General features: G+C 29.4%; 1 protein-coding gene across 1 annotated transcript; it reads right to left on the bottom strand.

Moving 5' to 3' along the window:
- Positions 1-58: 58 nt before the first annotated feature.
- On the bottom strand, positions 59-25,225 carry LOC134706053 (salivary glue protein Sgs-3-like). The gene is made up of 7 exons (XM_063564762.1): positions 25,167-25,225; positions 24,225-24,309; positions 21,441-21,710; positions 4,840-4,986; positions 2,159-2,185; positions 1,283-1,429; positions 59-78 (listed from the first exon to the last, which is right to left on the bottom strand). Exons 3-7 carry the CDS (start codon positions 21,697-21,699, stop codon positions 59-61), a joined length of 600 nt encoding a protein of 199 aa, XP_063420832.1. The 5' UTR covers positions 21,700-21,710; positions 24,225-24,309; positions 25,167-25,225.
- Positions 25,226-27,967: the final 2,742 nt, after the last annotated feature.

Here is a 27,967-nt window from a genome sequence, read left to right as displayed (position 1 = left end):
AAAGCACTGCAAGATCATCAGCATGTCGAAGACAAGTTAGACAAATGCATTATACAGTTTACTTACGATTCAGAGATGCTGTAAAAAAAGTTTTGATTCAATTTAATAAAATTGAGAATTGAAATGGGGAATGTGTCAAAGAGACAACAACCCGACCAAATAAAAAACAACAGCAGAAGGTCACCAACAGGTCTTCAATGTAGCGAGAAATTCTCGCACCCGGAGGCGTCCTTTAGCTGGCCCCTAAACAAATATATACTAGTTCAGTGATAATGAACGCCATACTAATTTCCAAATTGTACACAAGAAACTAATATAAAAATAATACTAGACAAAAAAAGGCCAGAGGCTCCTGACTTGGGACAGGCGCAAACATGCGGCGGGGTTAAACATGTTTGTGAGATCTCAACCCTCCCCCTATACCTCTAACCAATGTAGAAAAATAAACTCATAACAAAACGCACATTAAAATTCAGTTCAAGAGAAGTCCGAGTCTGATGTCAGAAGATGTAACCAAAGAAAATAAACAAAATGACAATAAAACATAAATAACAACAGACTACTAGCAGTTAACTGACATGCCAGCTCCAGACTTCAATTAAACTGACTGAAAGATTTTGATTTCATCATATGAACATCAGGCACAATCCTTCCCGTTAGGGGTTTAGTATCATACCATCATAACATATATGAGAAGAACATAACCCGTGTCATGCCAACAACTGTTTTTAGAATAAACACATTTCGAATTTCGATCAATTAGTTCGTTATGGAGACTTTAACCTGATGCATTGTTGATTAACCTTTGTTTTCCTCATAATTATCCTTGAGTATTTTATGTGTACGAAACGCTGTATTGTTTAAGATAGTTTTGCCTAATGCTTAGTCCGTTTCTGTGTGTATTACAATTTAATGTTGTGTCGTTGTTCTCCTCTTATTTTTAATGCGTCTACCTCAGTTTTAGTTTGATACCCCAATTTTGTATTTTGTCCATAGATTTACGAGTTTTGAACAGCGGTATACTACTGTTGCCTTTATTTAAGAATGCTTCGATTTATATATAGGACGTCACAACTGTCATTTATGTTTTCTTATTTTCTAAATCATATCAACATCTATAGCAAGCTGTATTTATCTTACATTTCTGAAAGGATTTAATATTACTCCTTTGGAATAAAAGGGCAAGCATGATAACTGATTTTTTCAAAAGATAAAGTTTACATTTAATGTTTAAAATAACGATATTTTGTATTGAGATGAATATCTTAGCAAAAAAACTCACCCAAGTACTCTGCACATTTATTGCATGACTTTGGGCATGTTGAAATAACAAAATTCTGAGACACAGCAGATAAACATATTTGCTGAAATTGGGCCTGAGAACATCTTGCATCATGGTCGATACATGTAGGCTGTGTAGGTAAGAAAGCTGTTATAATATATAAGAATAAATTATTTCCATTGTAAGCGAATTCTAAAGTTTCGGATATTTTTCTTTCTATAGACAAAATATACAATTGTGTTCTAAATAGTCATCTGTGATTAGCAAAATGTCTCATTTTGGCAAAAATAGTTAACCGACATTTGAAAATATTAGTATTTAAAACTGATTATGTCATATCTGTAAGAAGAGTCTTCAAATTGTGTATATACACGTTATCTATCGGCTTAAGAAACTATATTGTTTTATTTCTGTATAAAATATTTAATAATAATAAGCATAAGATATTATTTATTAGTTATATTAAACATTAACAAATGCACATATATTTCTTTTATGATTTAGGTGTTTATTATTGGTATGATATCTTGAAACAATAAAATCAAATAATCGATTGAAAACTCGCGTATCGTGTTATCTTAGTGGATAGAACCAAATTTCTGATAAAGATTTGTGTTTTAAAAATTAAAAAAACCCAAAAAATTCAAAATACGAAATATGAGTTTGCAAACATTTTGATATTTTCTTTAATACTCACCGACCGTGTTTTATTCGTTATCGTTGCTATTGTCTTTGTATGCTTGATATGAATTAAAATTTTGAAAAAAAATGTTGAAATTGCGAAAACAATTATAATCCTTAAAAAATGACCAAACGTGTATTGTTTGTAATAATAAAACTACCATTGCATTAAGTTTTAATGGTCATCATTTTTACCTGGTGGAGTTCCGGAAGTGTTGTTCCCTGTAAAAATTGCAATAAAGTTTACTGTAATATATGAACTTATAAAAGATACCTTAAATAAACAAGTGGCCTACAAGTGGGAGATTAACTAGATCTTAAACCGGGTTTAATCCACACACTATTTCTTCGAAAAATGCTTGTACCAAGTCAGCAAATTGACATTTGGTTTAACATTCGTTTCGTTGGTTGATTCTGTCTAACATCTGTTTTTTTCCGTTTTCATGGCATTCTCCGTTTGAAAATGTGTCATTGATTCTCGATATTTTAACAGAAGAAATAAAGTGTGTACCTGAATTGCAAAAAAAACACCCTCATGTCAGGAGATATTCAGACAATTTTATATATTCTGTATTTTTATATTAGTATTTGTTGGCTTTTAAGTAGGTGTCTGTAACTGCGAGTACTCTCAGATCTGTACTAAGTATCTTTTGGTGTTGAGATGTACAAATACCAATCACGTTAACATGTCTTTGTTATATTTTTTACTTTTTGTATCCGTCTGATGAGCTTAGCCCTTTTTTAACTGATTTTTTTTTGTATTTCTTATCTTTGCACAGTTACACTAGTTATCAAAGGTACCAGGATTATAATTTAGTACGCCAGACGCGCGTTTCTTCTACATAAGACTCATCAGTGACGTTCGAATAAAAAAATGTTGAAAGGCCAAATAAATTAAGAAGTTGAAGAGCACTGAGCACCTATAAAACCCAAACGCTACCATGTTTAACTGACTTTTTGACTGTCAATGCGGTATGGGTTTTGCTTTATGTTGAAGGCAGTACGGTGATCTATAGCTGTTCTATAGAATATGTTCGTAATACGAACACTGGTTGTTATAAAACAAATACAACCCCAAATTAATTTATGATAATCATGACTAAGGATAAGTTTGACAGCTTGTACACATTGGAATCATTGTTGTTCAGTAAACAAAAGAGGCATGTCAAAACATTGTTCGTTTTCCAGAGTCAGTCAACTAGTGACACCAATCGCATACGTTAAGTCACTAATTCAAGATACATTTACAGTAAAATTGGTACAGTTAATGTTATTACTACCACTGGGTCGATGCCTCTGCTGTTGGACTGTTAGTCCCCGTGGGTATCACCAGCCCAGTAGCCAGTACTCCGGTACTGGCATGAAAATACGGATTTTTTGTGTAATTAAATTTGCTGTTACAAAATATTACAAAACATTATAGATTAAGGAATGTATCTCCCTCATGCAAAGCTCTGATTCCTTTCACGGATTTGGCTTTACTTTTTGGAACTTTTGGATTATAGCTCTTTATCTTTTATATAAGCTTCGGATTTTACATATTTTGGCCACGAGCATCACTGAAGAGACATGTATTGTCGAAATGCGCATCTGGTGCAGTACAATTGGTACAGTTAATGTTATTACTACCACTGGGTCGATGCCTCTGCTGGTGGACTGTTAGTCCCCGAGGGTATCACCAGCCCAGTAGCCAGTACTCCGGTACAGGCATGAAAATACGGATTTTTTGTGTAATTAAATTTGCTGTTACAAAATATTACAAAACATTATAGATTAAGGAATGTATCTCCCTCATGCAAAGCTCTGATTCCTTTCACGGATTTGGCTATACGTTTTGGAACTTTTGGATTATAACTCTTTGTCTTTTATATAAGCTTTGGATTTTACATATTTTGGCCACGAGCATCACTGAAGAGACATGTATTGTCGAAATGCGCATCTGGTGCAGTAAAATTGGTACAGTTAATGTTATTACAGACAATTATTAAACTGTGATAAGAATGGGACAGCAATTAGTCACTTGTGTACGAGTTCATTTCTTTCTAACACAAACGATGCAAACGGATAAGCGCGCACATGTTTTGAACATTTGTTTCTAACATACGTTTGCAAAGTTTAACCAAACTTTGACAAACTATGAACTCGCTAAAACTGCGTCTACAGTTTGTCGTTCGTCGTTCGTTAGTACAAGTGCTACATTTGTTTCTAACTTCAACCTGATTAACCGATGTTTTTATTTCTACGTTTGTAAAAAGTCTGTTTACCAACAACATGTGCATGCATTATTGAAAGTTCAAATTGGGTCAGTAAACACTAATCAAACGACGTATTTGTTTCTACTTATGTAGCGTTTAGAAAACAACATCAAACGCCACACAAAGTTTACAAAATTTTGGATAGAAAGAAATGCAATCTATACTAGTTTGTATAAAAAACATTGCTATTTTTATAATGACAAAAACTTAAAAACCAAACACAAAAAATACACACAAAATAATACAAAACCTTTTATTCAGAACTTATCGATAAATCAGTCGAAAGATTTGTATTTTAGCTACTTTCTATTTTGTAAGTTCGTGTTGTTAATGTTATGGATTGTTTCTCCTTTTGTATATAGCGTTTTTCTACAATATTTTTTAATAGGCAAAGTACTTGAGGAAAGATATGCATGCATGTTAGACTAGTTAAACAGTACTCCATAATCATTTGACGATATAAATATATAGTAATCTATGATAAAATCGACGAATGATGGAAAATACATAAGTTTAATAGAAAATTAAATCAAATACAACCACACTTCACAGTAATGTTTTGTTGGAACATCACTAAGGTTAAACATTTTGTCAAAGTTATAAATGTGTTTATTGAATTACCTGCACATATTCCGCAAAATGCTTGACACCGTTTTTGAGCTATATTGAACAGTGTTCCAGTAGTAGCTTTGCATAAATCGTACTTCATTTCATATACAGCACAAGAAAAATTGGAATCCTGATCATCAGTGCATGTTTTATTTGTAGCTAAAACGTACCAAAATAAATTAAGAATGAATGGAATATACAACCAATGTTTATAAAAAACAGCAAATACTTCTTGTATTTTCAACAAACAGCTGAAGGACGCTAGTAGTATAGTACTTGAACGACTCCAGCGCACCCCCTCCAAAAAAAAAAAAAATTTGACCCCCCAAAAAATTACCCTCATTTCAAGTAAAAGAGCCCTAAATTTTCATAAAAAATCAAAAAAACACCCCAAAAAACACCAAATTTTCTTACTCCCAAAAAAATTTTTTTTTTACTTTGGAAAAAAACGTTATTAAAAACACCCAAAAAACAACAAAAAAATTCCAAAAAAATAAATAAAAAAAACCGGGAGAACAGGCGAAGAAAGAATTCTGTGGGATTTAAGAGAAAAAATAATTTCCCCAGTGCGCCCCAACCTTGATTTTTAATTAATTTTATCAATATAGTCTAGTAATAAAACGGATCAATACGACTACAACTTCAATTGCTTTTCATAAGCAGCTTTTTATTGAAACTAAGCATACAAATCAATAGCATTACATTAAACCGATGATCAAAGGATTTTTTCACAACTTTCTATAGTTAATTCAATAGCAACGATCGATTCTGTATAAAACATTATTGATGACAACATGTTGCCTGGGTGATGTAAACATATAGCAGACGTTTATTGACAGTGGAGAGATTGGAGTATTTCACAAGAAAATCATCTGTAGGTGTTTATTCATTCTATTATTTTGTGTTGTGAATAGATTCCGTTGTAATACTTTTTTATGAAAAAACCCAACAATAAAAACACCCAAAAAACAACAAAAAAATTCCAAAAAAAAAATAAATAAAAAAACCGGGAGAACTGACAGAGAAAGAATTCTGTGGGATTTAAGAGAAAAATAAAAAAATCAATTTTTACTTTAAAAAATGAAACAACCTACAGCTCCTAATTTATATCCAGAATTACCTATAGAAGATGGACAAAACTATAGATTACAAAAAATTTCAGAAATAGAAAATTCTTTAAAAAATGAAAGAGACAAAAGAAATTCTTTATATAAAAAATATAAAAGAGGAGTAAACTTTACAGATGGAATAGATACAACTTTAATTTCAGCATCAGTTATTTCTGCAGGTATAGGTATTGCTATTCCTATTTTATTACCATTACAGATTACAGCAGTCGCATGCGGTAGTGTTGGGGGTGTAATAAAATTAATAAGAAGAAAGCTTACTTCAAAAGCTAAAAAACATTATGAAATAAAAACTTTAGCAGAGTGTAAATTAAATAGTATTAAAGATTTAATTTCTAGATCTTTAACTGACAATAAAATAAGTGAAGAAGAATTTAAACTTATTTTAGAAGAACTAGAAAAATTTAATGAGATGAAAAAAAATTTAAAAATGGCAAATTTAAAAACTTCAAAAAGTTTACCAGAAGATGAAAGAAGAAAAATTATAGAAGAAACAGAAAATAGAGTAAGAAATGAAATAAAAAAAAAAATGGAAAATCTATAATTTTTATAAACAAAATAACTTTAGTTGAAAATCACCACTATGTGAACGTGGGAAATCCACCAAACTATGAATCAATTTTTAATTAAATAAATGGATGAAGAAACAAAAGAAAAATTAGTAGAAAATGTAAAAATAATGTTAAATAAAAAATTTAATTATTTTTATCTTAAGTTGTTTTTAACAGGTTCTTTTTATTGTTTATTATCTAATATTTTAGATGAATAAAATGGCTGAAGGAGGTTATGAGTTTGATAATCCTGAGTTTAAAAATAATGATTATGATGATGATTATGAAGAAGAAGAAACGTCTTTTCAAGATGATGAAGAGTTTCAAAATAATATAAATAAGGAATTTGAAAAATCAAGAGATTTATCAGAAAATGAAGCTAAAATTCGTAAAAAAGAAACTACAAAAAAAATGATTAACCAATTTTATAAAAAAAATGGTGAAACTACACGTAATGAAGTAGGTTTTTTTGTTAGGGAAGATCATAATGAAAGACAAATCTTATATGTAAAAGATGAAAAAGGTAATGATATTGCATTAACATATTACCAAAAAGGAGTATTAAAGTTTTATAAATTTAGTACTCTTCAAAAAGAATACGGTGTTAATTTTGTCAGGGATGTTTTAGGTGTAGATGATTATAAAATATCTGATTATTTAAAAGAAGGTAGATCAGTGTTTCAAGATTTTCAAAAAAAGATAAAAGCACCAATTCGTGAACTCGATAATATAGAAATTCCATTACAAGAAATATCTACACAACAAGAAGGACAAGAATTATTAGAAATAGCAAGTAATGAAGAAACACATGTGAAAGAAATAGAAACTTCATTTATTGAACATGGAACATCTTTCATAAATGAAGAAACACAAACATATATGACAAAAAGAGAGATGGATGGTATAATCAGTGCAATGACATCAGTAAAAGAAGAGATTGCAAATGAATTAGCAAAACTGAATGAAACAAATAAAGACTTAGCAAAAGAAAATGCCAAATTAGAACTAGCTAAAGAAGACAATGATGAATTTCAAATAAATAGAATAAGTAGTCGAATAAGAGAGTTGGAATCTGAGAGAAGTGCAAGACTAGAAGTAATTAATATTAATAAAGAAAAACTACGTAGTCAAGTAAACAGATTTAAACAAACAATACATAAAATGTTAAACGAAGACAAAACATTAGGTGAAAGAATAAGAACATTATTCAGAGAACAAGGAATAACAATAGTTAGTGTTTTAACTGCTTTTGGAATGATTATTGGTGTTATTGTTGAAGTATTTACTGGTTCTCCTTCTCCTTCTCCCTTTCCTCCATCAAAAGGTGGTGGTGTACAAGACTGGATAAAAAAACAATTAAAAAATCTTGGAAAATTATTATCTTTTCTTGCAGGAAAATTAGCAGCTGCATTACCAGGTATTATAGGTTCTATTGTTTCTTGGTTATTGTCTGCAACAAAAGACGTAGTAAATTGGTTTGCAAACAACTTATGGGCATTGCTTATTTTAGTTGTTAGTTTATTGTTTACTGCTGCTAGAGATTATTTGAAAAAATAAAGTGCTGTAAATCCTATTACAATACTTACAAATATTATTGCTTGTTTATTATCTTCATGATCTTCATGTTCAATTTTTTTTATTGGATCTATTTTTGGTTCTTCAGGCTTTTCAGGTTTTATAGGTTCTTGTGGTTTTACAGGTTCTTTTGGTTTAAAATCAACATGATCAAAATTTTTATTATTTAAATCATCATTTAACCCAAGTGTTTGATTTTCTGTTGCAATTATAATTTTATTATTATAACCAACAATACTTCCAATTTGTAAAACCATATCACTGGGAGACATATATAAACCAAGTCCATAAGCATAATCAACTTTACTTCTTGCATATTTTAAAACATTTTCATAATTCGATATCTGGGTGGGTAAATCGATAGGACTATTTATTACATCTTGTACATTTGCTAAGAATTGTTTTTGTGCATCAAATCCTGTTCCTACTTTTAAAATTTCTGTTTTTGTTTGTGATTGTGCACCTAACAAAGCCCATACATAAATTTTAATACTTTCATTAATACGTTCAACACCAGATTGTGTAAATCCATTCCCATTATCTAAAATAAAAGTAGTCCAAGCCATACTTATATCTTTTTCATGCTTAATAGTATCATGAGTACTAAAGAAAGGTCCTTTAATTTTATTTCTTTGTCTATATTCTCCACTTGGTTTATAATATTGCTCAAAACTTCCTAATCCTTGACATGATGATTCTAGTTTTTGTCTCCAATTTGTATTTGGAGAAATATTAAATTCATCACATAATTTCTGATATGCAGCTTTGTCATATGGGTTCTTGTAATAACAGAAAGAAGAATCTGTTGGTAAAGGTGATTTAAGTTCTTTTAAAATTCTTGCAATGCAATAATATAAATGAAACATATAAAAAGACTTTGTAAGATTTGAAGTATTTTGTATATGATCATTATAAGAAACACCACATCCTGTACTTGCACACCAAACTGCAAAATTTAACTGACATTGCCACCAATCAAATGAAGAATGAATCCAGGCATTCCATGGTTCGTTAGTGTGTATTGATGGGTTTTGATAGTTTTGAAATAAATCAGGAAAAGATGTTTTAAAGTTCTCTTTTTGATTTACAAATATTGTTTGATTTACAAGATTTGTTTTTAATTGATGATCTTTTTCAGAATATTTAATACCTGGATTATATGAAACATTAGGATTATATTTAAATTCTTTTGTTATCATTTTTTTATATTAAAAATGTTTCATACTATTTCAAATATTGATAATACAATAAACTTAGAACAATACATAAATAACAGAAATGGAAATAAACGTATTGGTTTGAAATTTATAAGATACAGTATAGGTTGGTATAATGTTTATCATGGGTTTATAACAAAAACCGGAGAGGAACAACAAAGGATTATGAATGGTTATTATAGTTTTCAACAAATAGTGGATGAATTTCAAAAAGAAAATATTGTATTATCCGTAAATGAAGCAAATGGTATCGCTTCATTAAACACTACTACTGAGTTAAAGATAAGTAAGGGTTTGGGAAATATGTTAGGATTTAATAATAAACGTAAATTCGAACCTAATGAATTACATTATGGAAACAAATTTGTGGATTTTGCTATCCATAAATCATTATATATCCATTTGGAACAAGTTAGCACTTCTCATAATTATCTTGATGGTAAGCCAAGTACATTATTGGCTGTTATTCCAGTCGAGAATAAAGAGTTTGGTGAAGTTATAACAGCGAGATTTGAGCATCCGGAATATAAGTGTTTAGTAAATGATGTTATAACAGAATTGAAATTAGAAATAAGAGATGAAAATAATAACAAGATAATTAATCATTTACCAATTAATTGTGTTTTAGAAGTTATATAATTTATTTAATAAAATGAGCATACTTGGTGTCAAAAAAAAAAACGTAGATACATCGGAAATAAAAAAGGAAATATTAAATATGAAGAGTGAGCTTCAAACAATGGATACTAAGGATAGAGATTTACGCCGGAGTGTCGCTGCCCTAACCATCAGAGTTTTAAATGTTGAAAATATAGTTAGTAATATTAAAAATAAACCAGACAAAAAATTAATAAGTATAAATGCTGGAATTGATGGTTCAATACATGCAAGACAAAAGTTTAATTTTGGTGATGGTGGTGGTGGTTATTATGTAATGAACTTTCCAGGACAAATATTGGGTATTAGTTTAGTAAGTTTAAGAACAAACTCAGATAATATAGATGTTATGATAACTGTTAATAATTATAAGACATATAGTTACGGAATAAGTTTAAGTAATGGTGACACACACAGTTATCATAACTTTTATACACCTTTTGAAGTTAAGGCTGGAGATATTATAGGGTTTGTTAGTGAGAGTGATAATTCTACATGTATCAATACTCTAGTATCAGTGATAATTGAATTATTTTTATAACAAATTTAATCCTTAAAAATGTCGGCATACGGAAACAAATTAAATCCTTACAGAAAAATAAGAGAACCCCGTGGTGTGAAAGGTATTCGTCAAAGTGTATCAATAACAAATAATCCTTCAACTATTGATCAAAATCAACAGCTATTAGTGAGATTCCCCAATCTAAGCAATAATGATGTTATTGTTCCTGGAACAACCAGATTGGCATTTGAAATAGAACTCACATCTACAGACGACAATGCAACTATATATCAAAACATAGGAAGAACAATAGTTAAAAAAACAACAATTCGTATAAGTGGAAATGAAATTATGTCAATTGATGATAGTGATATTTATCATTGTTATGTTGATTTATGGAAATCTACATCTGAACGTTTAAATATGGCATACCAAGGAATTGGTGAAACAAACATGTTAAAACACAGAGTTGGTGCGGATGATAAAGCATCAAACATAGGGGATGAAGCAATTGCAACTGCATATGGTGCAAGATTTTGTATCCCACTTGATTTTGAACTATTAGAAACTCATATGCCTTTTTATCAAGCAGGTCTTGGTGATAGACTTGAATATGAACTTACATTTAATAATTATAGCAATGTTATTAAATCAACAGATACATCTGCAAGTTATACAATCAAAAACATTTGTTTAGAATTTGATATGGTTACTGATGCAGAATTAGCAAGACAGATAAGACAACAAGTTAATGGTAAGATGGTTATTTTGTACGATAGAATACTAAGACATAGAAAAATAACCAAAAACAAATCTGATACATTGTGGAATATAAATTTAAATGTTCCAGCTAGAAGTATGAAAGGAATTCTAATGTTGTTCGAAGATCCTGAAAGAACAAGTACCGAAACTTATTATAATCCTAACATAACAAAAGTAGAAATGACAATAGAAGGTGTTCCAAATCAACTATACAGTCAAGGAATGAAAGCATATCAACAATGGGATGAAATAAATAAATTCTTTGCTTTAAATTCAAAAAGAAATAAAACAACAGAAGAAGTTTTAAAGGATTTAAATTTATCCTATACAACATTAGAAAAATATCTTACAACTAATTATGCATTATGGTTAGATTTACGTTCAACAGATGACAACTCATTACACGGTTCAGGTAGAAGAATTGAAAATGCTTCTGAAGGTATTACTATCCAAATAACTAAAACAGCAGGAGCAAATAAATTAATAAATGTTTATCTGTTTGTTATACAAGATGCACAAATTAATTTTGAAGATGGAAGATTTAAAGAAGTTAATTACTAGGAATTACTGTCTTGACGAACAAGTTCTGTTATCCTAATCTGTTCAGAAATTAAATCACTTTTCTTTATTTCCAATATAGTCTTTTCTTCATTCTCACAGGTTCTTTTTGTTATGAATTTTTTAAGCTTAGTCTTTGCACTAACTTTTTGTCTTGTTAATCGAAGCCAAATCCGTCTCTTGTTTCTGTCACCAAAATCTTCCTTAGTTTTATTTATTCTCTCGGTTAAATATTCAATTTCCTTTTTTATGCTGTTTATATCCATATCTTGTATATTTATCGTATTATTACGTTTCACTAATAATGTTTCAAGTTTCTCTAAATCATCCGACACTTTAATTAAATAACATCTTCTCAATTCAGATTCCATTTTGAAGTTACTGTAGCAATATTAAATGGCAAATTTAATTAAAAACCGCACTTTGTTACCTGTAAATATTTACAATGATCGATTTAGTTTATTTAAAAGTCATATCCTATTGAATTAAATATAAACAGTTTGCTTGGATACAGTAAACATCTCCTTAGTTACAATGAACACTTACTTAGTTACAGTAAACAACTCCTTAGATGCAGTAAACAACTCCTTAGATGCAGTAAATACTTACTTAACTACAGGTTATTGTAAATTTTACCTGAGAATTTTGTTTACAACTATTAAACTTTTACTGACGCAGTTAATTAGTTTGATGCATGATTTAACAAACGAATTCAAGTATGTTTCTTACATTTTGTCGATATTATTGAATTTGTTCTTTTATTAATATATATAATATTACAATTGACTGTAGTTAGATTTAAATATCAAATTCACAACGTTTCAACTATTCAAACCAGTAATTACTGTTTGCTATGCAAAACAGACATTTAAGATTTAATGGATTTATTCAATGGATTTTAAATCTACCTAGAGATCTAAAACTTAGTCATCATTAATTCTTGTTCATAGAAAGAACCTGTTATTTCTTCGCCTTTTAAATCAATTATTTTATAAGTAAAAGGAATTGTATTTAAAACTTTTTCAATTACAAATATTTCTTTGGTCCAACGAGTAGTATAACCCTTTTCAAATTTACCCTTTTTTTTTGTTATTCTTACTCTATCTCCGACTTTGAATTTAGCTTTTTTAATTTTCTCTTCTTTTTCTGGATATAAATTTTTATACACTGTTAATTCATTTTTTAATTTACTTGCTTCAACAGGTGTCATTTTAATTGAAGAATGTACTGTATTATTATAATTTTTAACTAATTTATCTAATATATCATAATATTTTAAAGTTTCATTAGCAGTAAAGTATTTATACATATGTTGTTTCATTGTTCCTATCCATCGTTCCACTACACTGGATTTTTCTTCATTCTCAGTTGAATATAACTTTATGTTATTATCTTTTAACAATTCTTTTACTTGTCGATTATAAAATTCGGATCCTTTATCTGACCAAATATATATTGGTTTTCTTTCTTTAAATAATGTTTTAAATGCTTCACTCACTGCTACTCCTGTTTTATTTTTCAATGGAATCAACCAACCATATTTACTAAAAACATCTATAACTGCTAATAAATATTTATAGTGTTTATTTTGTTTTGAATATTGTTGTATATCTATCAAATCAACTGCCCATGTTTGATCTATTGAATGAACATAAACACGTCTTTTAGGAAAAGATTTTATAACTCTATGATGTAATTCATCTGCTAATTTATTTGTTAGATTTGTTTTAGACATTTTGAAGTAACTAAAATGTTTTTTTTAAAAATGGATGAAAGAAAACATTGTTCAAAATGTAATGAATACAAGTTACTAAGTGAATATTACAAAGCAAAAGACAAACCACTGGGAGTTAAATCTGCATGTAAAGAATGTTTAAAACCTTCAAAACAAAATCATTATCAAAATAACAAAGAAAAATATAAAAAAGCTTTTAAAGAATTTATGGAAAGAAATCCTTTTTATTGGAATTTATATCCAAGAAAATAATATAATTAAAAATTAAATATTACAAAATGGGATCTAAAAAATCCTTTAAAGATCTTATTACTGAAACTACTATTGATGATATAGAAGAAATCAATGCAACTAAATACATAAACTTATTAAAAGATAAAATAGTTATTAATCAATTTCCTTTAAAAATAAAGATAATAATAACAAGTGAATTTACAACTCCTATGGCATTTGATAGAATAGAAAGTCATTACTCTCATCCTGTTGAAGTTGTCCTAACACAAAACAATTTATCTACATTTTACAATAATTTGTTAGATAAATTTAAAGCTTGGGTAGATAAATTTCAAGAAAGAGGATCTGGTTTTGTTTTCGATGGTATCAAAAGTGTAAAAGTAAAACTATATAAATATGAATATCAAAGAGCTTCGTCTTATTTTCCCCTTCAATTTAAATCAAGTAATATTATTAATGTCCAAAATAAAAAGGATAATAAGTGTTTTCTTTGGTCAATATTAGCAAGTTTATTTCCAGCCAATAAAGACAAACAAAGAGTAACAAAATATAAAGAATATGAAAATGAAATTAACATGAAAGGAATTGAATATCCTGTTTCAATAAAAGATATCCCAAAAGTAGAGAAACAAAATAATCTAAGTATAAATGTATTTGCTTTAGAGGATCAAACAAATAAACAATCTTTACATCCAGTTTATATATCAAATGTAGAAAGTAAAAACGTAATTGATCTCTTATACATTGAAAGTAACGAAAATACTCATTATTGTCTAATTAAAAATTTAAATAGTTTTATGTGTGATAAGAATAGAAATAAATCGTTTATATGTAGAAACTGTTTGCAAGGATTTCAAAGAGAAGAAACACTAATAAAACATAAAAAAATATGTTATGATAACAAACATTGTAAAACCATAATGCCAAAACCAGGAAAAAATATTCTTAAATTCAATAATCATCATTTTAAAAATAAATTACCATTTGTTATCTACTCTGATTTCGAAGCATATAATATTCCTATACAATCCTGTACTCCAGATCCTAATAAATCTTATATAAAACCAATAAGTAAACAAGAAATAAATAGTTATGGTATTTATGTTCATTCTGATTATCCAGAAATATATAAACCACAATACTTTTCTTATGTTGGTGATGATGCAGTAGAAAAATATGTGGAAAAAGTAATGAAGATATACAAAGAAATAACTTATAAGATCTACCTTAACGAAAAGAAAAAACCAATATTAAATAATCATGAAGAAGATGAATTTCAAGAAGCAACCGGATGTTATATTTGTGGAGAAGAATTTAAAGAAAGCGAAAAAGTAAGAGAACATAATCATCTTTCAGGTAAATATAGAGGAGCAGCGTGTCAATCGTGTAACACAAAAGAAGGTAAAGCAACAAAATTAATACCCGTGTTCTTTCATAATGGATCGAATTATGATTTCCACTTTTTAATCGAAGAATTAATGAAATATGAAGATGAATATAATAAAGTAAAACTTCTTTCTAAAAACTCAGAAAATTATATTTCTATAGATTATGGATCAAATTATAAAAAATTAAGATTCCTAGATTCATATAGATTTATGTTAAAAGGCTTATCAGATATTGCCAAATCAATGGATGAGTTTCCTATTTTAGAAAAAGAGTTTAAAGGTAATATAGCTCATTTAAAACAAAAAGGATTCTATCCATATGAATACATAGATTCTATAAAAAAATTTGAAGATAAAAAACTTCCTGAAATAGAAAAATTTTATTCTAAATTAAAAAAAGAAACAATTACAAAAGAAGAGTACAAACATGCACAAAGAGTCTGGGAACATTATAATTGTAAAACTTTATTAGACTATCATAATTTATATCTTAAAACAGATGTTCTTATCTTAGCCGATGCATTCGAAAAATTTAGAAATTTCTTTTTAGAAAACCATAAAATAGATCCATGCTATTGTTATTCTGCTCCGGGATTGACTTGGCAATGCGGGTTAAAATTTACTGGAGTAAAACTAGAATTATTAACTGATGTTGATATGTTACAAATGTTTGAGAAAGGAATAAGAGGAGGATTTTCTGGAGTATTAGGTCCTAGACATGTAAAAGCCTTCAACAAATATACTTCAAATTATGATAAAGATTATAGAATAATAGATGAACATGAAAAAAAAGAGTGTTTAAAAAGATTAAAAGAAGGAAAAGATTTAAATAAATTTTTTGAAAAAAATTATTTGTTGTATCTAGATGCAAATAATTTATATGGATGGGCTATGTCACAAAAACTTCCTACAGGAGATTTTAAATGGGAAAAAGATTTAAAATATTATAAAGAAATTCCAAAAGGAAGAGGATGTTTAATTGAATGTGATTTAAAATACACAGAAAAATGTAAAAAGAAAACATATAAATATCCTTTAGCACCAGAAAAGATGAAAATAAAAAAAGAAGAATTATCTGATTACCAATTAAATCTATTGGGAGACAAACCATTAGGTAATGAAGAAAAATTATTTTTAACATTGAGAGATAAAAAAAAATATATAATTCACGATAGCATTTTAAAAGAATATATAAAACTTGGAATAAAGGTAACAAAAGTTTACAGAACAATTTCATTTAAAGAATCAAATTGGTTAGCAAAATACATAAATTTCAATACAGAACAAAGAACTAAAGCAAAATCAGATTTTGAAAAAGATCTTTGGAAACTGATGAACAATAGTTTCTATGGTAAAACATTAGAAAATATCAGAGGAAGAAGTGAAATAAAATTATTGACAGACAGGGAAGAAGTAAAAAAATATATAAAAAAACCAAATTTTAAAGACTCAATAATATTTAATGATAACTTTGTTGCAATTGAAAATAATGTTCCTTCTGTTAAATTTAATAAACCTATTTATTTAGGACAGGCTATATTGGATTACTCAAAACAATTGATGTATAGCTTTTATTATGATGTTGTTAATGAATTATGGGAAAATAATGAATTAGTTGCAAGTGATACTGATAGTATGATTTTGAGTGTAAAAACCAAAGATATTTTTAAAGACATGGAAGAAATGATAGATGAACTTGATACGTCTGGTTATCCAAAAGATCACCCTTTATATTCAGAAAAAAATAAAAAAGTAATTGGTAAATTTAAAGATGAACTTAATGGGAAAATTATGAATGAAATAGTTTATTTAAAAAGTAAAGCATATTCTTTTACATTAACAGACACAATGTGTTTAAGTGAAGAAAAAAAATTAAAAGGAATTGGAAAAACTACAATAAATAAAGATATTAAATTTGATGATTATAAAGATTGTTTGTTCAATAATAAAACCAAAATGAATAAAATGTGTACAATGAACTCGAGCAAACACAAAATGTTTGTTAATGAAGTAAATAAAATAAGTATGTCTTCATTCGACGACAAAAGATATATTTTAGATAATGGAATAGATACTCAACCTTTTGGATTTTAATTTATTTTAATTTCCAAACAATAAAACCAGTTAATGTCATACCACCAACAACAAATGCAATCTCTCTATTTTTCTGGTCTTCTGATGGAGTATAAAAATCACTTAATGTAGGTTTAGGTGATAATGAAGTTAATTTTTTATTCGTGACACGATAGTATAGTTTCATTGCCTGGTTAACATCATCAAAAGTCTGAACCGCATGATGTTCCTTTTGTAATTGTTCATTTATAAAATCAAATCTTTGTATTCTTTTTTTATTCCATTCGGATTGTGCTTTTTCTAATTTTTCTATAGCTTTATCATGTCTTATTTTCTCTTCATTTGCATTACTACCCATATGTGAAAATAAATAATTACTCCCTGAAAATGCAAAAGCATTTGTTATTGCCCCACCAAGCATCATTGTTAAAGCACTTGCCATTTTATAAAAACAAAAATTACTTCATAATATCAGCAGGTATAATACCTTGCTTAATCAACATATCTTTTGTTGCTATCGCAAGTAATATATCAATGGATAACATTACAACATCATTCATATTAAAATCCACTTTTGGTGCTGGCCTCCTTAATACCTTTTTACCTATTTCTGCATATCCAACTGTTAACAATGTTTCCACTCCAGCATGATATAACATATTTGCTATTTGTTTTCCGTCTTTTTGAGTTGTCATTTTAATGTACTAAATTTAATTAAATTCAAAAGGATCAATTTCTTTCTTTTGTTTTTCTGGTTTTGTTATTTCTTTAATCATTCTTTCTGGTTTCTTACTTTGGTTGTAAAAAAACAATCCCAATCCAACAATACTTATAGAAAAAAGTACAAATTTATAATCAACTAGGGAACTGGAGTGTTTCTTGACTGAAGGGATATGTTCGTTTGATTCATAATCTGTTTCTGTATCAGAATCTTTTGTTATTTGTTTGATTTTTGAATTTTCTTTTTTTAATTTTTCCACTTCTTTTTTTCTCAATTCTGCATTTCTTATTCTTACTTCTGCACCTTTCTTACCAGCAGCTACTCTTTTTGGGTCTTTTGGTTTGGGTTTTTTAAATACTTCTTTTTTTTCTTCTTTGTTTTCTTTTTGTTCAGGATTTTCATTCATCATTTTTTATGTCATTATTTTCATCTTTTTTTCGGAAATCGAGCGAAGCGAGTGGTTCAATATGTCTTGCTGTTGTTAATATTGCAGTAAAAGGAGCAAGATACATTCCATATCTATAGTACAGTTCACAACATGTATTAGTTAAAGCATTATTGATAAAAGGATCTTCCTTTAAGTCTTGTATTAAAATTGGTGGATTAACAACTTTGAAAAACTTTGATACACCCATGACATATAAATTTATAAAAGAGTTTCCTAATGTCTTGGTCATACTAGCTCCCAATCTTGCTTCATATTTACAGTATAGTTTGTTTATTTGCTCTGTTGTCATTTTATCAATATCTGACAGTTGTAATTCTTTACCCAGATATTGTTTACTACTCCCACCAGCAACAACGGATGATAATCTTTCGCGTTTTTTTTCTTGAAGGGAACCGTTCACTTCGCTCGCTTCATCATCAATATTTATGTTTTCCACAATTTGCTCGCTTAATAATTCTTCAGCATTCATTTTATACGTTTCAAAAAACGGATATAATTTATTTTTAACTTTAAAAAAATTAAATACAACATATCCAACTAATGATAAGACTGCAGTGTTTGTTGCAATTGTTAGTATTTCCAACAGCATTGCTTTTTTTTATTGCTTATTTTGGTTAAATTACTTAAGAATTATTTTGCTTATTTTGGTTAAATTACTTAAGAATTACTTATTTTGGTTAAATTACTTAAGAATTACTTAAGCATTACTTAAGCATTACTTAAGCATTACTTAAGCATTACTTGAGAATTGCTAAAAAAATCAATTAAGTAACCAATAATCAGTAGGTTGATCTGTCTTTAATATTAATTTACGATGTTTCTTTTTTTTAAGTTCTTCCTTTATTCTTTGTCTTTCTTCCAAAGTAGGAATAACATCATTTTCTCTTAGACAATTATCAAAACTATCTCTATCTTTTGTGTAGAACATGCATAACCATTTTGTTTGTTCTCTTAGATCTTTTAAAACAGAGTTGTATCTCTGTGAAATGACCCACACTGATTGTTCCGCATGTCTTCCTGAAAATGCAAGCTCGGACAGCATATCTTTTTTCTTTGTTAGTTCTTTTGTTGCACTGCAGTCATCAATGATATATAATGTTGGATGACCAGCATATTTTTTAAAGAACATTCTTAGTAGTTCTTGTAGCTTCTCTTCTTCATTAAGGGAACCGTTCGCTTCTCTCACTTCAACAATAGGATTAACAATTATTAGATTTTTTGTTTTTGGTTTTCTAACATCATCAATCCATTCACGATTTTTGTATGCTTTGTTCCATTGGATGGTTGGACAAAGTATGACTATATATTTGAAAACTCCACTATATTCTCCTTCTAATAAATCAAGAACAAACTCTGTTTTTCCACATCCTGTTTGTCCACATATAATAGCACAATGGGGATATTTTGGTAATTCATAAAGGGAATCGTTCGCTTCCATTTTTTAAGGGGAACAGTTCGCTTCCATTTTTTAAGGATAACCGGAGTGTATCTCGCTCCGCTAGCTTGCTTTTCTTTCATTTTTAAAAGTAAAAATTGATTTTATTTTTCTCTTAAATCCCACAGAATTTTTTCTCTGCCTGTTCTCCCGGTTTTTTTATTTATTTTTTTTGGAATTTTTTAGTTGTTTTTTGGGTGTTTTTAATAACTTTTTTTCCAAAGTAAAAAAAAAAATTTTTTGGGAGTAAGAAAATTTGGTGTTTTTTGGGGTGTTTTTTTGCTTTTTTATGAAAATTTAGGGCTCTTTTACTTGAAATGAGGGTAATTTTTTGGGGGTCAAATTTTTTTTTTTTTTTGGAGGGGGTGCGCTGGAGTCGTTCAAGTACTATACTACTGACGCTATCTTATATCCAAACAAAAATTTCATTACACAGATTCGACCACTATTATTCGTGTATTATGATATTTTTCTACTCTCGACAGTAAAATTTTAACTATTAAAAAAGCTTGACAAAGCCTCGCGCTTTAGATATTAAAATTTAACTGTCTCGAGTAGAGAAATATCGTAACACCTCTGCTGGTGGACTATTAGTCCCCGCGGGTATCACCAGCCCAGTAGCCAGTACTTCGGTACTGGCATGAAAATACGGATTTTTTGTGTTATTAAAATTTGCTGTTACAAAGTATTAAAAATTATTATAAATAAAGGAATGTAATGTATCTCCCTCATGCAAAGCTCTGATTCTTTTCACGAATTTGGCTATACTTTTTGGACCCTTTGGATTATAGCTCTTCATCTTTTATATAAGCTTTGGACTTCAAATATTTTGGCCACGAGCATCACTGAAGAGACATGTTTTGTCGAAATGCGCATCTGGTGCAACAAAATTGGTACCGTTGATTTTATTGTTGCAGTTGTGGAATCTATATTTTCATCATCGGAAGTGTCGGTCATAAATGTTTTCTAAAGATTAGGATAAATTCTGCTACCAAATCCATGCAAAATGAATATTGTCAAGTTATATTCAGTACGACAATTTACATGTACCAATGTCTAGTAAAGCGTTATGCATATATTTTGTCAATTCATCGCGAAAATAAACATCCTCTAAATCATGTGAATACTCTTTCAGGAAGCCTTTTTGCGTTGATCCGTTTTTCATATAAAAAAAACTTAAAAATCACAAAAATGCTAAACACCGAGGAAAACTCGAAGTCTCTGGTCAAATGGCAATTTAAAAGGTGCATGAGAAACGAACAATGTTACAGAGCTGTCTTATCAAATATGACATAGTAAATTGCCAAATTCATCTTAGGTTTTCTTTGTTATAGATATTACATGTACATATTCTAAGTTTTAGTCCTGTCTTATAACACATTGATATGTGTCATAACTGATGAATGAAAGACTGATAAGGTAATTCTTTCAATTAAGCACATTTCATTGGAACATGTCATAGTATGTAGTATTTTTTCAAAAGGATTACCTATTGTTAACAACAACTAAATATTAGAAAGAAACACATAATACATACATCAGTAGCTTTTCGTCGAAGGAAAAATAATTTGCAAAATAAGCAAAATACTACAATGGGATATGCACAAATAACTTGAAAAAAATTACTTACATGATGTAACAACTGTTACTACAGTGGTTGTTGGGATAGACGAAGTTGCTTGGACCGTTGTAGTGTTTGTTAAACCTACTGTACTGGATGAATTGCCAGTCGTTGCCCCTGCAGTGTTAGGTTGGACCGTTGTTGGTTGGACCGTTGTTGGTTGGACCGTTGTTGGTTGGACCGTTGTTGGTTGCATAGTTGTTTTTAGGATTGTCGTTGATGCAACAACTGTTGGTCCAGCTGTCGTCGGTTGAGAAGTTGTTGACATTGTTGTTGGTGCTTAAATAGTTCATACATTGTAACTCATATGTTAAATTTTACTAAAAAAAAATATTAACAAATCATTCTTTTGTTTTATTTTCAAACTTTATTTAGCGCTTTAGTTTATTAAAGTATAATGTTATATGAATATATGCATGTATGTATCAATGAGAACGGCAAATAGAGAAAAACAAAAGCTTCTGACTAATGTTTGTCATCCTCTGGTTCAAGGACTGAGTGGTTGTCTTTTCGGCTTTTATGGGTTGTTTTAGTTCATTAGATATTATGATCGATACATATATTAAAAGATTGACATCTACGTAGTTTGTAAAAAGAAAAAACATATGATTTCTTAAATGAGCCACAATTAATTTTCTATTCTCCCCTTTTGTAGTTTTGCTGTTTAACAATTTAATATAGTATTTCTGTTCACTGATCGCTAAACTATATCTGTTATGAAAAGCAAAACATATTCATAAATGACATTGCATTATTTTTTGCCATATAACATCAAATCGCTTACGGACACATTAAATGTTAATGTGTGTAATCGTTCATGTTCGTAGCTACTTTTTTGCAGAATAAGTTGATACTCGATTTTTTATTCCCAAACTCTGTTTTTAAGTAGAAAGTTAATTTGTATTTCTTTGAGCTATGGAGATCTTTCACAACATATTCAAACGAAATTAGTTTCCCACGAAAAATAATAAATCTACATTAATATAGTCCTTTTCAAAAGAGTTAAATCCGCTTAATATGAAACTGTTGAAATAAGACGTACTCATCATAGTCGAATGTGACGGAAAAAGTTTTGTCCGTTGAACTACACCAATGTAAAGGTGTTTCTTTTGTGTTTTTTAAACTCCGATACAAATACCAAAAGAAAAGTCTGTAATCAAATGGCCAAAACAAAATCTCAAACACATGTGAAACGTCCAACGCGATCGATAAGCTTTTGTTGATTTTTATCAATGCTGAAATGTATGTAATTCTTTCTTTAAAGATGTATTTTGTCTGTCGTTTTCAAATATTGATCGGTGTTTTGTTGAAAAAAAACCAACTCACGATGATAAATCTCGTAAAAGGGTTCCGGAATGGCAAAAAAATAGAAGAATATGTTGAATTCAATTCTGTAAGACCGTTGTCAAAAAATTGCTGATTAAAAAGAATAAAACGAACGACAACACAAAACGAAAAAGGGATGAAAATGTGTCGCTATAATGTCAATGCCAAACAACACGTCGATTGAAAGATGTTACGTGTTTGAAATGTTTTAATTTAAGATAAAACTTGAGGCTTTTAAGAGCCTGTGTCGCTCACCTTAGTCTATTTGCATATTAAACAAAGGACACAGATGGATTCCTGGCAAAACTGTTCCGAAAAAAATTACCAATTGGGGACAGCAACCCAACAACCGGTTGTCCAATTAATTTGACAATTTCAGGGCAGATATATATTGACTTGACAAACAATTTAACCCGTTAGATTTGCTCTAAATGCTTTGGTTTCAGAGTTATAAGCCAAAAACTACATTTTACCCCATGTTCTATTTTAGCCATGGCGGCCATTTTGGTTGGTTGGCTGAGTAACCGCACATTTTTTTTAAACTAAATACTTCAATGATAATTGTGGCCAAGTTTGGTCAAATTTAGTCCTGTATTTTCAGATGAGAAAATTTTCGAAAAGTTAACGACGACGGACGATGGACGACGGACGCCAAGTGATGAGATAAGCTCACTTGACCCTCCAGGCCAGATGGGCTAAAAAATGTACAATGAACAATAATTTGATTGTGCATGATACGTGTCTTCTGTGTTGCTAAACGTTTTTCTCTATTTCAGATCATATACATTTTTTTAGTTATGTGATCATAACGTCATCCCTGTGTTTTTTATGATTTTGAAAAACTTGATCATTTCAATTTTTTAATTGTCAACTTCCCGTTTCTCAGCATTTAAACACTGTGCCATCTGTTCCATCCTAATGAATGTCATATCTTACTCAACATATTCTCGTGAATTTTTACAGTGATATGCTCCTTTTACACAATCTGCTTTATCAAGTTTCAAGGAGGAGCATTTGGTCACTCTCACGGATAGGTTGCCAAAACAATGTGTCGTCTCAAATGCTAGTGAGCTTTTAAAGCAATCTTATAGTACTTAGTTACCAGTAAAGTCGTCTGAACTGTCATTTTACCGACTGCATACGATCTTTCAAGGTTGTGACACACGGTTATTGTTATTGCGAAGATTTGTCTCTTCTTTATCGGTTAACAAGATTAGAACCTCGGTTAACTAGAATATAATACAATGATACTAGGGCCTTGATTTACATAATTTACGGTCAGTTTGTATACGTTATAATGATGACAAGTTATATTTAAGTAATTATATATATAAGCAGTCGAATTGGATAAGCTGTAATAGTCGAAATATGACCGTAAACAATTCAAGAGATGTTGATGTTTTTCTTTTAATTCATTTTTGTGTCTTAATCAGTTTATATGAGGTATGATATAAACTGCATATTTACCATTGAATTGTCCGAAAACACATTCTTGTGTAATACAATAACACTTTTCATCAACGTCGACTGGCAGACGAGTACATAGGCCCACCTGAAAGAATCTGAACTGTTATCCACGTAAGACCTATGCTTTGAAAACTATGTAATAACAAGTTAGATCGTTGCTTCTACACAAATGTTTTGGTAGCTCATTTAATGCTGCACTCAATCATCAGTTTTTTTTTACTTGTATGTTTATAATAAGTGAATTTCTCTCTTGTGTATGCACATCAAAACTCAAAATAGAAGTATAACATATATCTATAACGGTTTGTCTAAAATCGCCTTTCAATAATCATCAAAAGCGGGACTTCGATGCGATATTGGTGGTATTTTTAGATTTTAATATATGCTGCATCGAGGTGATTTTAAGTATCAAAATCAGAAAATGTGAAATCTGACAATAATTTTGTCTCGTATTAATCTCTTTAGTACTCAGTAAATGTTTTCAGAAAACGGTGAATTATACTTTTGTATAAATAACATTGTGTTAAAAAGATTGTTTAGTTTTATTGTGATTTAATATTCTTGATATCGTCTTAATTGTCCACTCGACGAACGCGTTTGACAGTTCTTTTCACTAGTATTTTGTTTGACTACGACAAAAGACTCTTAATTAATAGCTTATGTATATGATGACACAGTCAGTAAAATAGTTGGTTTATTTCTGAAATTTTATAATAAAAGAATACATATTCACCAGTACATAAATGTTTTTCTATTTCGCTGCACTATTTTAAGAGTATTGATGGGAGAAGAAAAATTATTGTATGAAACGAAGAAAATTGAATTCAGTGTATTGTGGGTATTTCTAAAACAATTCTATTCCAGATGAAAAGATTCACAACTGTAATTAGTCTTGCTGATTAAATCATTTGAAAACAATATTTTTAATCGATCTTTTCTTACATTCTTTCCATCACTGCAATGTTTTTTTAGAACGCCATGTTTATCAGTATGAAGTTCACACACCTGAAGATGCAGATAAAAATGATAAGTGCTTACATAAAAAATATATTTTTCAAATTAAGGTAAATTATAGTGATTAAGATTATAATACAACGTTTATTACTGTATCTCTTTCTTTGAAAATTTTACCTAGTATGTCTGGGTTTTTTCACACACCATTGTCAATATAATGGAATTTCATACAACGTTCATACAAATGAGAGGTTTAGCTAGCTTTACAATCAGGTTTAATCCACCATTTTCAAATTAGAAAAATGTCTGTACCAAGTCAAGAAAATGACAATTGTTGTCAATTCGTATGATGTGTTTGAGCTTTGGATATTGCTAATTGATTAAGGACTTTCTTCTGTGTTTTTGTGGTGTTTTTTCGTCAATCATCAGATCATCCAATTATTTACATGGTATAATGATTAAATACATTCTAACAAAAAGTCTCATCAGTTAACTACAACCTAACGACAGATACGTTTTTTTTTATCCAGTTGTTTGTACCAAAACTGAATTTGTAGACAATATGTATAAGCAGTTCAAACTCCTATATAATGTCGCCATACTTTTTTGAACGCAATTATTATCCACTCGTTCATTGGTTGATGACACTTGATTAGGCATTTATTTTTTATTCTCCTTTTGAAATGTTTGTATATGTGCGTTACTTTTTTGCACATGTTTAAAGAAAGATTATCACTTTAGAATATTAAATTACTCTAAACGTTCTTATATTGTGATTCACTAGAGTATTGGTTTTAAAATATATTATTAGCTTTTAATTCATCTTTGTAGGAAAATAATCATCAATTAGAAATGTCGTATTGAATAAACAACAATCTTTAATACTTACAGTGAAATTAGTATATCATAAAAATGCATTTGTGTTTATAATTATGAATAACTTTAGAACTTATTAAAAAGTCATGGCCTGCACAACCTGTGTCATGCGTTACTCTCGTCATTTCAATGTCTTGTGCTCTAGTATTTGTCTGTTTATATTTTATTTAAGCCATGGAGTGGTCAGTCTATTTTCTATCTATGAGTTTGACTGTCCCTCTGGTATCTTTCGTCCCTCCTAATAGGCAAAAAGAAAACGATTAACCAAATGTGTCTAATCGGTAAGTAGTCGTAACTTATACCAGTTTCTTTTGAACATGCATGGCATAAAAGAGGAAGCGCTCTTGTCTGAAAATTCTTAATTAAATATAACTTCTGAACTCTATAGTTTCAAAAAGGTCAAATCTATAAAACTAATAAAATCGAACACTATCAATCAACGAAACAAGTTAAAAATAAAACCCTGTCATTTCTCTGACTTAGTAAAATATTTCTGAAGAAATTGTATGTAAAACAGGTGTCTCTAGGGTCAGGTCTCTTTGACACATTCCCCATTTCTATTCTCAATTTTATATCATAGCTAGCTAAACCTCAAACTTGTTGACAGTTATTTATAGTCAAAAAATCTTTCTGTTTAAACATACATACATAGTGATTAAAGTAACGAATATGTAATTACATGTTAAGATTTCACGACTATTGATTTTAGAATATGTTACTACGATTTGGAAATCGTCTTTGATTAAACATAAAGTAACCAATCTTAAGTGCATTTTTTTGCAGAAATTGTTACTTTGTCCATACTAACATAAACAGTACCAATTTGTCTGCACCAGATGCGTAATTCGACAGACAATCAATTCCTCTTAAATGATATTTGAGGCCAAAATGTTTAAAAACCAAAGGCATTATACATTTATGTAGAGCTTTAAACCAAAAGAACAAAAATAATGGCAAAAGATGATCAAGGAATCAAAACTTTGAATGAATTGAACTTCCTGATTTAACAATATTGTATATGCTTTATGAATGTGGTTCATTTGGTTAATGAAAAGAAAGACAATTTGTATAGAATTGCATGGCTTCGTCTATCCAATTTTAAGTTAAAACATATTAATCATTTAATGTGCTTTTTGATCCTATCGCAACAATTATTATTATAAGGGCAACAGTATTTTACCGATGTTCCAAAGTCATAAACCGATATCGAGAAAACAAATCCGGCTTACAAACTGAAACCATAGGATCAACATCAACTATAAGAGGCAACGTACATTACAACAGAAACAACAAAAAGTGCAACAAAAACAAACGATCATACAACATACAGCAACGAACTAAAGGATAACAACTGCCCTTTTCTATTCATATATCTCCAAGTGTACGCCAATATGTTCATACAGCCATGAATTTCCTAACTTTAATTTGGTCATTCCAGTTAATGTCTGCTAACGGGGGATGGGTGGTTATTTTTGAGGGGTGTACAATTTAAACATCTTAGGGTGTGTGATTTTGATGTTTTTCATCTGACACGTACAATTATAAACCAAAAACGTCCGAGGGTCTTGCAGCAGTAAATAGATAGGTCAAATTTTCCCATAAAAGCCCAACCACCCAATATGAACAGAAACTCTACATCTGATAGGTTTTGAATTTTTGTAACTTTGAGATCTGATAGGACGTTTTTCGTGATGTTTTTCTGATATTAAAACAAAATTCCTATCCGTCCCCTCCTGTCAGAAATTAACTTGAATGTGCATGCACTACTCAAGATAGTGAATTTAGAAAAGTTAATACAAAAGTGAGAGTGCATTGTTTTCATTTTCTAACATAACACTCGATAACACTGTTCAAAGACTCTACGTTCCCGAAGGAATAATTAAATCACTTGCGTTGCATCGGTATTGACACAA

This window comes from Mytilus trossulus, chromosome 2, assembly GCF_036588685.1.
Source record: "Mytilus trossulus isolate FHL-02 chromosome 2, PNRI_Mtr1.1.1.hap1, whole genome shotgun sequence".
In the NCBI taxonomy this organism is placed as follows: domain Eukaryota; kingdom Metazoa; phylum Mollusca; class Bivalvia; order Mytilida; family Mytilidae; genus Mytilus; species Mytilus trossulus.
The sequence above is the reverse complement of the archived record's forward strand: the minus strand, read 5'-3'. Positions and strand labels throughout refer to the sequence as shown.

Bases quoted from the DNA above. Each gene is read 5' to 3' on its own strand.
- LOC134706053 (XM_063564762.1), bottom strand. From the start codon at position 21,699: ATGTCAACAACTTCTCAACCGACGACAGCTGGACCAACAGTTGTTGCA. The intron at 4,987-21,440 runs GTAAGTAATTTT...GGTACGTTTTAG, and splicing joins AGTAACAGTTGTTACATCAT to CTACAAATAAAACATGCACT. The intron at 2,186-4,839 runs GTAATTCAATAA...CAATTTTTACAG, and splicing joins ATTTTGCGGAATATGTGCAG to GGAACAACACTTCCGGAACT.